Here is a 15,995-nt window from a genome sequence, read left to right on the forward strand (position 1 = left end):
AGTCATAGGCGACATCATTCTTTAATCCTAACGCACCTTTAAAACTGCCTCTGATTCCCACCATCACCCGTGCAAAGAGCAGATACTCTGCGGCTTAACTTGGCTTTATATCTACATTATATCTGCATTATATCTACTTTATATCTGCATTATATCTACATTATATCTGCTTTATATCTACATTATATCTGCATTATATATGCTTTATATCTACATTATATCTGCATTATATCTGCTTTATATTGCATTATATATGCTTTATATCTACATTATATCTGCATTATATCTGCATTATATCTGCATTATATCTACATTATATCTGCATTATATCTACATTATATCTGCATTATATCTGCTTTATATCTGCATTATATCTGCATTATATCTACATTATATCTGCATTATATCTACATTATATCTGCTTTATATCTGCTTTATATCTACATTATATCTACATTATATCTGCTTTATATCTACATTATATCTGCATTATATCTGCTTTATATCTGCATTATATATGCTTTATATCTACATTATATCTGCATTATATCTGCTTTATATCTGCATTATATCTACATTATATCTGCATTATATCTACATTATATCTACATTATATCTGCTTTATATCTGCTTTATATCTACATTATATCTACATTATATCTACATTATATCTGCTTTATATCTGCTTTATATCTACATTATATCTACATTATATCTGCTTTATATCTACATTATATCTGCATTATATCTGCTTTATATCTGCATTATATCTACATTATATCTGCATTATATCTGCATTATATCTACATTATATCTACATTATATCTGCTTTATATCTGCTTTATATCTACATTATATCTACATTATATCTGCATTATATCTGCTTTATATCTACATTATATCTACATTGTATCTGCATTGTATCTGCTTTATATCTACATTATATCTGCATTATATCTGCATTATATCTGCTTTATATCTATATTTTATCTACATTATATCTGCATTATATCTGCATTATAACTGCTTTATATCTACATTATATCTACATTATATCTGCTTTATATCTACATTATATCTGCTTTATATCTGCATTATATCTACATTATATCTGCATTATATCTGCATTATATCGACATTATATCTGCATTATATCTACATTATATCTGCATTATATCTGCATTATATCTGCATTATATCTACATTATATCTGCTTTATATCTGCTTTATATCTGCATTATATCTACATTATATCTGCATTATATCTGCTTTATATCTGCATTATATCTACATTATATCTGCATTATATCTGCTTTATATCTACATTATATCTACATTATATCTGCATTGTATCTGCTTTATATCTACATTATATCTGCATTATATCTGCATTATAACTGCTTTATATCTACATTATATCTACATTATATCTGCTTTATATCTACATTATATCTACATTATATCTGCATTATATCTGCTTTATATCTACATTATATCTACATTATATCTGCATTGTATCTGCTTTATATCTACATTATATCTACATTATATCTGCATTATATCTGCTTTATATCTACATTATATCTACATTATATCTGCATTGTATCTGCTTTATATCTACATTATATCTGCATTATATCTGCATTGTATCTGCTTTATATCTACATTATATCTGCTTTATATCTACATTATATCTGCATTATATCTACATTATATCTGCATTATATCTGCATTATATCAACATTATATCTGCATTATATCTGCATTATATCTACATTATATCTGCATTATATCTGCATTGTATCTGCTTTATATCTACATTATATCTGCTTTATATCTACATTATATCTGCATTATATCTACATTATATCTGCATTATATCTGCATTATATCAACATTATATCTGCATTATATCTGCATTATATCTACATTATATCTGCTTTATATCTACATTATATCTGCTTTATATCTGCATTATATCTGCTTTATATCTACAATATATCTGCTTTATATCTGCATTACATCTGCTTTATATCTACATTATATCTGCTTTATATCTGCATTATATCTGCTTTATATCTGCATTATATCTGCTTTATATCTACATTATATCTACATTATATCTGCTTTATATATCTGCATTATATCTGCTTTATATCTACATTATATCTGCTTTATATCTGCATTATATCTGCTTTATATCTACATTATATCTGCTTTATATCTGCATTATATCTGCTTTATATCTACATTATATCTGCTTTATATCTACATTATATCTACATTATATCTGCTTTATATCTGCATTATATCTGCTTTATATCTGCATTATATCTGCTTTATATCTACATTATATCTGCTTTATATCTGCATTATATCTGCTTTATATCTACATTATATCTGCTTTATATCTGCATTATATCTGCTTTATATCTGCATTATATCTGCTTTATATCTGCATTATATCTGCATTATATCTGCTTTATATCTGCATTATATCTGCATTATATCTGCTTTATATCTGCATTATATCTGCTTTATATCTGCATTATATCTGCTTTATATCTACATTATATCTACATTATATCTGCTTTATATCTGCATTATATCTGCTTTATATCTGCATTATATCTACATTATATCTGCATTATATCTGCATTATATCTGCTTTATATCTGCATTATATCTGCTTTATATCTGCATTATATCTGCTTTATATCTACATTATATCTACATTATATCTGCTTTATATCTGCATTATATCTGCTTTATATCTGCATTATATCTGCTTTATATCTACATTATATCTACATTATATCTGCTTTATATCTGCATTATATCTACATTATATCTACATTATATCTGCATTATATCTACATTATATCTGCATTATATCTGCATTATATCTACATTATATCTGCATTATATCTGCTTTATATCTACATTATATCTACATTATATCTGCTTTATATCTACATTATATCTGCATTATATCTGCTTTATATCTACATTATATCTGCATTATATCTGCATTATATCTACATTATATCTGCTTTATATCTGCATTATATCTGCTTTATATCTACATTATATCTGCATTATATCTGCTTAGGCTAACCTTTGTTGGCCACGGCCCCGCTGGCTTGTTCTCAACGCCAGAACCGCCATCACTGCTTATCGAGCCACATATATCTTCGTCCCCGCAGGGCTCAGGTTCGCCCGGGTCGGATAAAATGCCACTTCGGGCGAGTAAATATAGCAACTGACTTTTGGGAGGGTGATGCTTCTTCCAGGTATTAGTCACACCCTCAGGTGTTAGCAGGGAAACTGGGTTATGGCTTGAAAAAAAAATGCATGAAAATACAAATTTATGATCTTATTTTTTCCTGCTTTGGCAAGTGAACATAGTATAAATGATAATGGACACCACGTTAGACATTATATCTTCCTGCTAACAGCATACTAACTACAAAGCATACACCTCTGTGTATTATAAATACTCTGTTACTCTGTGTAAGTACAAATACTTTGTTGTTGTACTTAAATAGGTTTTTCAGGTATCTGTACTTTACTCGAGTATCAACTTTCTACTGTTACCCCCAATAAGTATCTGTACTTTCTACTGCTTTTCAAAATAGGCTTGTTCTTTAGTTTTAATGTTTTTTAGCTTTAGTTTATTTGTTGGTGCCTTTCCACCATCAAGACCAATACATAACAACACGTTGGCAACAACAACCAGCTAACAACATGTTCCTAGTGGCCTATTTTCATATACATGCTAGATTAGCATATCATACTTACGTCCATCCAAACACAGATAAAGATATATTTTGTTATACTGGCATTTCTCTGCAGTGATAATTAAGTCGACACTTCTAATCCAGTGGTTCACAACCTGGGGTTTGGGGTCTTTCGTGGGGCCCTAAGATAACTCTAAGGGGGCCACGTGGAGAGTAAAGAGAAAATTCTGGGTAATTCAACCGAAAACAACTTGACAGAGAAAATGTTCTTGTTTGCTTGTACATCCGCATTAAGGTCATAAGGTCACAAGCAGATTGTTTCATTACTGCTGCAATCGACCCGTTCGTATATCTGCTGTCGATGGTCACAACTGAGGAAGAGATCAGATGCAACAAATGAAAACAGAGGTGGAAGAAGCACTCAGATCTTTCATTTAAGTAAAAATAGAAAGTCCAACAGTGTAGAAGTATAACAAGTTCTGCATTTATAATTCTACTGAGTTAAAAAGTGCACAAGTATACGCATTAAAATATAACTAAAGTGCCAAAAGTAAAAGCACTTGTTATGCTGAAAGGTGCATTTCTGAACAGTATTGGATTATAATTATTGATCCATTCGCTTTAATGTTGCAGCTGCTACTGAAGTAAAAAAAAACAATATTTGTTGCAGAATAGAAACAAGAAGTAGTAGAGACGTAGTAAATGGAGCCTATATACGATTTCTTTGTGCAGCAGCAGCAGCAGGATGTTACACATTAGTCTTGACTCACTGATATCACTGAACACTTGGTATGAGACAGAAATCTCTTAAATGTGTGAGTGTCATTTACTCCGTCGTGGCGGCGGTTGGGTCAGACGTGTGGGTGAGTAACCGCCTACTGATGTCAAAACAGGACGGATCTGTTCTGTATTTCTTCTTTATCGTCTCCCCTCATGTATCACCGAGCCTATTGTGTAATCCTTGTGTAACAAGTGTCCTGTCATCACCGCAGGGAGCACACGCTGATAACACTCACTCTGCTCACACACACACACACACACACACACACACACACACACATTGGGAATCCAGTTACCAGTATTATTATTATTTCTGTTTAGGTTTATCGTATGTGCTCAAGGTGGCAACAGATATAAATATTCTATATATATATATTATAGATTTGACTGTGTAGGGCTTTCACAGATTAAGAGTTGGTGCAGTGTTTCAGTGTCTCTTGAAGGGGGTCTTTCTGTATTTGGTTCACTTGTATGCATGTAAAGTAAATTAATTAAATAGTCTAATAGCACAATGTGTGTCAGAGACAAGAGACGACTGAATTTGTCAAAATAATTGTATAAAAAGTTCCCTAAACCGGAAATAATCTGCTCTTTGAGTTACTATTGTTTGTATTGGTATGAAATAAGTCACTTAGTCAGGGGTCGTCAGAAAAAGGGGGTCCTTTAAAGAAAAAGGTTCGCCATGCAGCTCACTTCAGGACCGTGAATAAAATCCTACGGAGGTCGATTTCCACCGATGTGACGGGAAAACATTTGCAACCGGACGGAGCGTTAGCGCCAATACCGTCTTGTTTTTCTTCACGGTTTAAAAACTGAACCTGCTTTACTTCACGTTGCCTGTGTGTCCCTTCCGGTTCAGGAGAGGTGGAATTTAAACCGCCTACTCACAGAAAATGTACCGGTATGGTTCAGTGGCTACGTTCTGAAAACGGCCACTCAAAATAAATAAAGTATGGAAGTATTCGAACTGAGACACAGCATATGTCATTATTTTGAGATACTGAATCGATATATTTAGAAAGTTTCTCTTTATTTAATATTAGTTTTTGATAACAACGCTGTGAATCAATACTTCTGTTAGCACACTATGCGCCCTACGTATTTACTCTACTTTACTATTTTACTGCGCCACCTACCGGACGGCACATTGGCACCAATACCGTCGTGTTTTTCATTGGATTTCATCACGATATCAGTAAAAATGTTGAGATATAAGTCAAAATATTGATAAAGTTTATCATTATTTTATGATATTAACTGTGAATCAGTTCGAAAACCTCCGTTAATGCTCTGTACGTAAAGAAAAGCCTTCCTCTGATTGATCCCAGATTTGACTCATCCCACGACGATGACGTTGCTCGGCACCCTGACGACACATGCGGCGCTGACGTCACCGGACACGCCCTCTACCGCCGACCGACAAACGTTCGAGTCCAGACACACACACACACACACACACACACACGTTAGCGCTCCGGTTGAGCCGCACACCGCCCGGGGGGGGTTTTAAACTAAAGTCTGGTTCTGTTTCGTTCTTCTTCCGGCCGGATTCACCCGACAGAGGTCGAAGATGGTCTGCGGCGGCTTCACGTGCTCGAAGAACGCGCTCTGTTCCCTGAACGTGGTTTACATGGTGAGTCCTTTCACAGCTAGCCGAGGCTAACTAGCCGAGGCTAACTAGCTGAGGCTAACTAGCCGAGGCTAACTAGCTGTTAGCTCCCGACTGAACCTGAGCGTCAGTGTTAGCCGTTAGCTGCTAGCCGTTAGCCACCAGCTAGCCGTTAGCTGTTAGCTGCTAGCCGTTAGCCACCAGCTAGCCGTTAGCCACCAGTTACCCGTTAGCCACCAGCTAGCCGTTAGCTGTTAGCTGCTAGCCGTTAGCTACAGCGCAGACAACATTAACTAATAATTTCACCTTTTTGTTTCACATGCCTCTGCCCCCCCCGGCAGATGGATAATCGGTATGACATCATTTATCTGTTTATTTGTTTGTTTGTAGAAAGTAGATTATTTATTTTTCTTTATTTCTCTTTATTTCTCTTTAAGCTAACGCCGCTAGCCTGTTAGCTGTCGCCATTATGTGTGAGGAGGCGACCGTTAGCCGGAGGCCGTTATAACCGCCTAAAGTGTGAGAAATGGACGCGGTTGAACCGGTTGTCTCCCGCATCCTGTCCCCTTATCGACCGCAGGGACTTGTCACAACAAGATTTTAATCCGCTGATGTGCGTGTGAGTGTGCGTGTGTGTGTGCGGGAGTCAAACAGGTTAGCTTTAGCTCAGCTAGCATTAAACTCCCTGAGATCATAAATATCAACAACCCGCTGAACTCTCAGAGCCAATATATCGATTATTATCGATATCTGTCCGTCCTGTGGTTAAAATATCAACCGTTTTCTGTAGCTGGACGTTGAGAACATTACTCTTGATGGTGACACTCAATAATATCAGATTAATCATAAAGATATTGTCTAAAAATGACACTAAAACATAAACTTCACCTCAGAGTTTGTTAATAAACACATATATTTATTTAATTTAAACTGTTTGCACATTTATTTTTTCGTGGTGGGGATACAACAGAGAAAGCAGAGTCTCATCCGAGTTTTATTGATCTGTGTTATCTTGTAACTTTACTCCTCCACATATGTGAATGACTCAGAATCACTTATCAATACTTTATTGATCCCGGGGAAACTGTTGTATGTTATATTACAGTATCTAAAACAATATCCATAGAATAGAAATGTGAGTGTGTGTTTAGGTATATACATATAAGAGCTTATATACCTGAATTCATGATGATGTTGAGGTTAAATAAAGCTCCACAATTAATCCCAATATTATCCAAAGTAAGTACAAATCCAAATCACAGAAGCTGCAGATTAAAAAAAAAAGGTAAAATAATAATAAAACATAATTTTAATGCAGATTTGTCACTGATTTTACTTTCTGTTGCGTGAGGTTGTGTTTATTGCTGTTGTGTCATGTTCAGGTATTTCTAGTGTCTGTCGCTGTAATCTCTGTAGTTTAGTTTTACTGGTGTGTTTATGGCTCTGCTGTTAACAGTTAGTTGCCCTTCCTCTGCCGTGTTTATGAGTATTGTTGGTTAACTTTTGTCTTTATTTAGTGTAGAGCTGAATTTGATTGTCGATGGATACAAAATAAACTAATAAATTATCTTTAAAGCCGAAATACGTCCTTGATGTTGTTGCATTAATCTTTCTGAATATATTTGGACTTTTGGTCAGACAACAAAAAATCAATTTGAAGATGTCATTTTTGTTTCATAAACACGATTTATTGATTAATTGAGAGAATAACTGTCTGATGAATCCCTGTTGGAGATAAACATTAGCTGCAGCTCTAATGTTGTTGTATGATACTTTCATTTAGGGGTTTTTGGTTGGGACAGTATCGTAATGAAGTGTAAATGTAGTCTTCTAACTAAAGAGACTAATGAAGCTTTCTTTATATTTTATAATGTACATATTGTTTCACAAACATAACTAAAATGTAGAACGTCTTGTGTCGGCCTGACTCCTTTATTACCTGCTGTCCTATTCGTCTGTAAGTCTGCCAGGTTTGGGAGTAAACCTGGTCTTGGCATAGTCTTCCTGCTGCTGGGACACACTGGGAGTCTGTGGGACAGTAAACCAGAGAGCTCGCTGTCCCAGTGACAGAAACACATGACACCAACCCAGTCAGGAGACTCTCTAACACGTACCACCGATCATGCTGACGGCTGAGTCACTGAACTTTCATCAGTGTGAGGTTGTGGTAGTGACAGCAGTGCAAGAGGACACATATACAGACAAGAAGGACAAATAGTCCCTTCAGGAATAGATCAACCTCCCAGAGTCGGACTTTATAATACATATGTGAGCTAATGTTTTATCAGTTCCCGCCAGAGGAAAAAGGGATACGCTGATCAGTTTGATTTTGCAAAGCGACACCAGTGTGACGTACTCGATGCGTTTATTCATTTATTAGTAACAGATAAGTACGTAATTTATATTTGTAGTTTGTGTTTACATTCTTTTAAAATAAAATCAACTCAAGAAACAAAAACTGTGACAAAACAAAACCGTGAGCTCAGTGTTTTTAATTTAATTTAAAACTGTAAAAATCATCCAGCAGTCTTATGACCCCCCTCCAGTCAGAGCTCAGTGTTTCCTCTTGTTCCTGCAGTGTGCTGGTTGAATGATGTCTGTGCAGAGTTTGACTCCAGAAGGATGTTTTCACATTCATCTGCTGACAGTGGAAAGTTTCTCTGAGCTCATTGGAAGCCAGATTTTAAAGGGTGGGGGGCTACAAGCATCACAAATAGTTCACAAAGTCCACCCTGGTCCAGTATGAAACTTCTCCAGTGAGATCCAGCAGCGCTCAGACACTGAGGATGGACTTTACAGTGAAGGACGAGACATCTTGTGTCCAGCAGGCAGAAATACTTTATTACTGTACTACATAGCAAAAATGCACTTTATTTTTAGTATCTGTGCTTTCTACTCCTTTTATTTATACAACAGGCAGATTGCTTGAATTCATTTGAGGCAAATTATCCGTTAATATTATTATTTTTTTAATAATTGCACACCTTCCCAACATCAACACGTGTGTATGTAACGTGTTAAAAAACACTTAAAAGACAAAACAGACGAGCTAGTTGTCCTGAAGTATCTGGAGTGTTTTTACCACCTCTGACAACTTGAGAAATGAACAAAAGCTCCTTCAAAAGAGCCTTTTTAAGGATCTTAATGTAGAAATTATACTTTTTTATGTGTGTAAAAAAGAAACAGACTCACATTATTGTTCCAAGCAGAGTATTTATACATCTTTAACGTTAAACATTAACTTTTAGTCAGCTGGTTTCTTCTTCACCTGCATTATTTATGTGACAAACATAAGCTCCCAGAGACCTGACGAGTGTTTATAACTGGCGTTTATGGTGAATTAAAACTGGGAACTGCGACCGCGTGATGGCTCGCTTCCATCAGATACTCGCGGTATCTCAGCTGACTCTGGTTAACTTCCCTCTGTTTCCCCTTCAGCTGGTCGGGCTGCTGCTGATCGGAGTGGCAGCATGGGGGAAGGGCTTCGGCTTAGTGTCGAGCATCCACATCATCGGAGGGGTCATCGCGGTGGGCGTCTTCCTGTTGCTCATCGCCATCGTGGGTCTCGTCGGAGCAATGCACCACCACCAAGTCATGCTCTTCTTCGTATCCTTTCCCCGCATTGACGCACGAGTGCCCAGATGCAGCGAAGGGTGACACACTGGCTGCACTGATTTTAGATGATGTGTGTTTCAGTTTTGCACAGTTGTTTCTTTAACCTCTTGCTCCCAGTACATGGTCATTCTTTTTATTGTTTTCCTGTTTCAATTTGGAGTCTCTTGTTCCTGCTTGGCAATGAACCGCGGGCAGCAGGTGAGCAGCTTTATTGTGTCTCTTACGCTGCGTCCGTGTCCATTTTAACACCTAGCATAACTTTTATATCCCAATAAATAAACTTTATTCCTTTTTTTTGCTTTTCCAGGTGACTCTTCTGAACTCTGCTTGGGGAATGTTGGAAGACAACACCAAGACAGACCTGGAGAACCAGCTGAACTGCTGTGGGCTTCTCAACGTCACCAACAGTCAGTTTGATCAGGACGTGCAAAACTGCACCGCTGTAAGTCTGAAGTCTGGTTCGAAACAAAGACTCGCAGCGAGACTAGTTGAAACTCGCAACTACAATACAATGCACTGGGATTGACGGTGTGTATATAAGAGACAGAGCCTCCGGGTCTGAGAAGAGAAGCAAACGCAGAACTGTGTTAAATCTCCGTTATATCTAAAGGCCAGCAGCAGTACGAGACAGATAGCATTCAGTCTTATGGAGAAAGGAGTCGACTTCTCAGTTTCCTGATGAGTTTCTGGTCTCAGTCTGTAGTTTCAGTCTTCTTCCATACAGCATGATGTTCATTTAGTAACTGATGGTCCCATTTAGAGTAAAACAGACCATAAAGCAGGGTATGCTTTAGGGCGGGGCTACCTTGTGATTGACAGCTCATTCTCAGCTCAACGCACCAAACTCAGATCAAACTGTCAGACAGTGCTGATCAGATATGGATCCAGATTCTGTTGTTGACTATTTCTCTCCTCAAATCTGTTCACAAACACATTTCACTGTTTATCTGGAATACCGAGATCCTGTGTGATCAGACGAGTCGCCATTGTTTCGAACCGTAACGCCAAAACTTGAGGCTCCACAAACCAATGCGTGACGTCAGGATAGGTTTATGCATTGATCTGAAACTTTCTGAAAACCTGCCCGTTTTACAGCAGAGCAACTAGACGAGACGGGGTGTCGAGTTGAATTCTGTTTCGATACGCTCTGTAAATGAACTGTACATGGATAAATATAACAGTTTCACACTATATTTCCAGTTACACAATCTTCCACAGAGGAAATGTGACATAAGCGTTTCCTCAGAATAGGTTAAAGTAGGTCTTCTCGAGGGGCTCAGAATAGATTTTGGTAGCTAATACTGGTTCACAAACTGTTGACTCACACTGCTGAAGACTAAAGGTCTTTTCTTCTGGGCTTTTTTTTTTGTGTCTTTCACTCCAGTTATGCAAAAAGGACGCGTCCTGTTTCACCTGCGGGGATATGATGCTGAATCATGCAACAGAGGCTCTGAAGATCCTCGGGGGTGTCGGACTCTTTTTCAGCTTCACAGAGGTGAGTGTCCGCTCCCCAAACCCGCATCTGCTATCCATCCACTCATTTAATCCGTCTAATGAGTTCCCACAGGTGGTGGAAAACCTGGAAATTTACTGACTAATTTTACAGTCGTGGAAACACCTGGAAATTGATTGAAATGACCAAATATTCTGGAATATTCTTAGTGTATTTTAGCCTGTGTTTTGGCCACATTGCTGTTATTGTTAGAGGGAAAATCGGTTAGCCGAGTGCGCCATGAAAGCAAACTAACACAGAGACTAAACACTGACCACTGTTTGTGAGTGCTGTCCTGTACTGGCAAGAAAAACTCCTGGAAAATGTCCTGGAAATCTATTTCTTTAGGGACAAGAGAAAGACACTAAATTGAGTTTGTTGTGTTTAGTTTGCGCCCGTTCTCTGAATCCACTGTTTGGGGAACAGTTCTGATTTGAGGTTTCCTCCTGAAGGCCTGATCGCATCATTTATAATCAGTTCATTTTAATGGGATCACTTTGGTATTCATTGATTTATTGACCCATATTCGCCTTGTAGACTGAAGCTGTCCTGTCGGCATTAACCAGCGCCAGAGGCCGATGTTTATCCGTCGTATTTGCGCTGTTTAAATAAGATATTAGAGAAATAATCACCCTCAGCGCTCCCCACAGCAGCACGGACAGCGAGCAGCTGTTCAGCTCTGTGTCACACATCTTCAATGAAAAGATAGATAGACCGACCTGAACAAGGGAGAGATCCTTATCTGTGCAGCTTTTCTCTTCTTTTCCCTGGCACATAAGGGCGAATAAATAACACCAGCATCGGCTATTGACCCCGAATTTCACAATCAGCATGTTAGCATTTAGCTCACAGCTACAGTAGTTCATCAACTAGTCCTGTGAGTCGCAGGTCTCCCACGTGTCCTGGAGTACAATGGAGATTTAGTTTAAATTATTTAGTTTTTTGGTCGTAGAAACAAACATCCTGGAAATAATCTGCAGACTGCAGCATAAAAATCTATTAAAGCTATCACAGAGTGTCTAATAAACATCCACCTACCTGTAATGAACTTTACAATATGATAAGAAAATCATAGTGTTTTCCCAGATGTTGTGAAATGATTCACGATTAGTGTGAGAATGATTTTTGCATCACAATTTTCATTTTCACTAAAAAAAAAAAAACAGTTAAAATCAGGATGCTGTGACATTTGTTGACGTCTGTAGTACCAAAGAAACAAGATTAGTAGGCCAGTGTATCTCTGCAGCATTAAAGTGTTTCATTATAATAATGTTCTGTCACATTTTCACCTTTTTAACAGCTTCTGCATTTTGCAATTTCTATATTATTATGATTAGTTATGCAACCCTAAATGAACCTGAGACACTTTATCCTGAACCTTGTGTTATTATTAAGTTATAAATTATATTAGAAGAAGGAATAAAACTGGGGTTAAATGTGTTACTACTCAGAACTTCAGGTAAATTATGGGACCATTTGTGAGTAAGTGTTCAGTATTGTGTAGAGAAGGTTCTGGAAAATGATTTAGTTGTTGAGTTGTCTCCACATCTCTCACAGCGACATGTGGACGAATTTAGCAATTTCTCTCGTGATCGTCATCTCTTTTTTTTTTTGTCTTTTTGTGTGTGTGTCTTTAACAGATCCTGGGAGTGTGGCTCGCCGTGCGCTACCGGAACCAGAAGGATCCACGAGCCAACCCCAGTGCTTTCCTATAGTCTGTCCCACGTACGCCGTGCAGCGCCGTAGATGCCCGTTTCAGACACACTGGCACACATAGAATCATGCACATCTAGAGGCAGACACTCAGGCATATAAACACAGAGCCGACACCAATCACAACAGCACAGAATGGACGAGCGCACGTAGCACCTGACCAACACCAGAGACTGAGAAACTACAACAACCACCTGTCCAGAAAAGATCTCGAACTGGAAGACCTGGATACTTATGTATGAAAGGATAACTTGTTGTACCGGGAAGCCTTGATTTGAGTACCAGATTTCCTGCTAGTTTCCACCCATGTAACAAGCGATGAGACATCTCTGCATGTGTCCTTCGCCTGATTTCATTCCACAGCCAAATGACTGTGCGGTGTTCAGCAAATAACTCGTTATGCACCTTGATAAATCTTTCCCTCTTGTCTCTAACGTAGTGCAACCTCTTAACGACACATATACTCCTCTGGTCAGTGCTATCGGTGATGTGTTCAACTGTTAGACCCAAAAACATGTCCAGTGTGATGAATTGGTTCTCAGAGTCGGTCGAGGAGAGAGAGAGAGAGAGAGAGAGAGAGAGAAAACCTTACTGGACGCGTGTTGTAAAGTAGTTTTTGAACTGTATGTAAATGTTTTTTTCCAGATGCCACAAAATGCCGGGATTTAACAGCATTAGGAAGCAAGAGTAGATTTTAGGTATCGTAGTTGTTAGTCATTCTGGGTTCAAATATTTATGAACTGTAACTGAGCCAACTAACTTTAAACAGTCGGAGATATTAGGATGCCAATGGACTGCAGCCTTGATGTTGTACATAATCTTTTAGAAATCATTCTCCGTGGGTTCGTAGTTGCCCCTCCAGTCGGGAGGTTTGCCTGCATATTTGAGGTCCCTGAAGGCCACAATAATCCACCTTTCCTGTATTTAATACGTTCCTTTGTGTCGCGCAGTGACGTTGCTTAGTTTAGATTCCGGTAGTAGAGAAGTGGATTCAGGTACGTATCATTACCTGCTGTGTAACTGGAAGAAATGACACAAAAAAAATGTTTTTAAAAAAATAAAATAGTGGTTTGATTTGAAATCATTTGGGTAAATTTGGCCAAAACTGCGTATCGCAAACCCAGTTTTGTTTTTATAGTGTTAATTGTGAAATGTGCTCTTGGTTGCAATTCTTTTTCTTCTTTTAAAAAGAAATTTAAAAAAATATTGTTTTGTAAAGTTGTTCCGATACCAGAATCGGAAATTCCTTCGACGCTGCCTATAAAGCGGCATCGGGTGTTGGTGAGTACGCGTGTGTCTGCGCACCGATCCGATGCCGCCTAATTTATTAGCCCCTGAAACGGGACCCTGCTTGTCTCGGATCGGTACTCGGTATCAACCGAGACGTAAAGTTCAGGTTTCGGCTTCAGGATGGAAAGCAATGGTATCGGAGCAGCTCGTGTTGTTTTTGTTCTGTTGCCATCAGCTCTTTTTCTGTTCATCAGTGTTAAATGCTTTGTAAAAAACGTGTTAAATATTTTCAGGATCTATTTAAGTTAAGTTTGAAGACGCACATTAGGCTTAAGTTATGTTGTAGTTTGGATGATGTAACTTTTGATGCCGAGCTCGATGTAAATCCCTGCTCATTAATTCTCTCTTTTGATATGTGTTTTTCTCTGTTTTGAATTGCTTTTAACTTAAAGGACTAACACAAACTGTAATTAAATGTCTTACTTGAACCTGTCAACTTGGCTGATATGGATTTCCTGCTGCTGATTTGGAGTTAGATCTTTACGCATTAATATGCCATATATTACACCTCACTTTGAATTTGTGTGCACTTGTTCTTCAAATGTATCTTGAATTTTTGAGACTTAATTTTCCAAATAATAAAACCTCAAATTGGAAACCGTCTCCCATGAGTCTTTGTGTCAGTGTACATTAATGCTTAAAGGTTTGGGCCTTGATCTGGTGCAGTCAGGTGGTTCAGAGGACTTTGTTACTGAAGGTCTTTTATGCTTTCAGATTGTATTTTATACATGGAGAGCAAAACGCTGTACAATGGTTCAACTAGACGGCAGAAAGAGACAACGATGCCACAGAGCGACAGATAAGAACATTAGAAACTGCCAATCATTGGTCACAGGGGCGTTTCCAGAGGGGCAGTGTGGGGTGGCCCTGCTCACCCCTGAAATCTAAATGGCCACCCCATTACCCTTACTTCATCTGCTCCACGCTGTCTTTTAGAGGCTGTAGAAGCTCTGTTTTAAAGCTAGTGAATGTACTGGTATCGTATCACACTAGAAGACCATCTGTTGGTACAGATCACGTCATGCTAGAGTGTTGGTAAGGCGGCTAAGTAACGCTCCGAAGTTAGGCAAAATTTTGGCGATGGAAAGACTGACATGACCAAATTCAGGATATCTGAATGAGTTTCCTGTTTGCAGACATTCCCACTTAATGCTAATCCCATGGATTGTTGTTATATGTATATATATTTGGATATTTCTGGATACTGGGTCCATAAACAGTGTTGAAATCGCATAAATTGGGAATGACTGGAAAGCTGAGACACATACTTCATGCCGCCCCTGCATCAGTCACATCGGTTCAGCTGCACTGATGTGGTTCAGTAATGGTCGAGGATCACTTGTGCTTTTGTGGACTGGAAAACGAACTGAAGGTTACAGCAGTATTGTCCTCTGTCCTGCTGCATTGTTGGGAATAAATGAAGGTTATAATCGTTTAATTCTTCTTCCTTTGTGGCCAAAACTATTTCAGATGTTAGTAATACATTTTGTGAATTATTCTTTTCATCCATGTTAAAATAGACATGATTATAGGAAAGAATAAAAAGGTTAATATAACAGGTGGCCCCAAACGTTTGAGTGCTGTGTGTCTTTTTAAAAGAGCGCCCTGAATAATAAGAATAAACTTTATTTCTTAGCAATGTTTCAAAGTAAAGTTACATAAAGTAATAAAGAACCATGTAAGATAAGGCAGATAAAATGAGAATAAATCCAAAGGACACAACAGAGGAGGTGATAACTAGAAAATAATAACATAT

At 37.8% G+C, this 15,995-nt stretch overlaps 1 protein-coding gene across 1 annotated transcript; it reads left to right on the plus strand.

Moving 5' to 3' along the window:
- The first annotated feature begins 5,933 nt into the window (after positions 1-5,933).
- On the plus strand, positions 5,934-14,837 carry tspan31 (tetraspanin 31). Its single transcript, XM_051425321.1, has 6 exons — positions 5,934-6,153; positions 9,568-9,735; positions 9,862-9,942; positions 10,052-10,186; positions 11,129-11,239; positions 12,877-14,837. The coding sequence occupies exons 1-6, from the start codon at positions 6,091-6,093 to the stop codon at positions 12,949-12,951; spliced, it is 633 nt and encodes a 210-aa protein (XP_051281281.1). The 5' UTR covers positions 5,934-6,090; the 3' UTR covers positions 12,952-14,837.
- The last annotated feature ends 1,158 nt before the right edge of the window (positions 14,838-15,995 follow it).

This window comes from Dicentrarchus labrax, unplaced genomic scaffold, assembly GCF_905237075.1.
Source record: "Dicentrarchus labrax unplaced genomic scaffold, dlabrax2021, whole genome shotgun sequence".
Classification (NCBI taxonomy): domain Eukaryota; kingdom Metazoa; phylum Chordata; class Actinopteri; family Moronidae; genus Dicentrarchus; species Dicentrarchus labrax.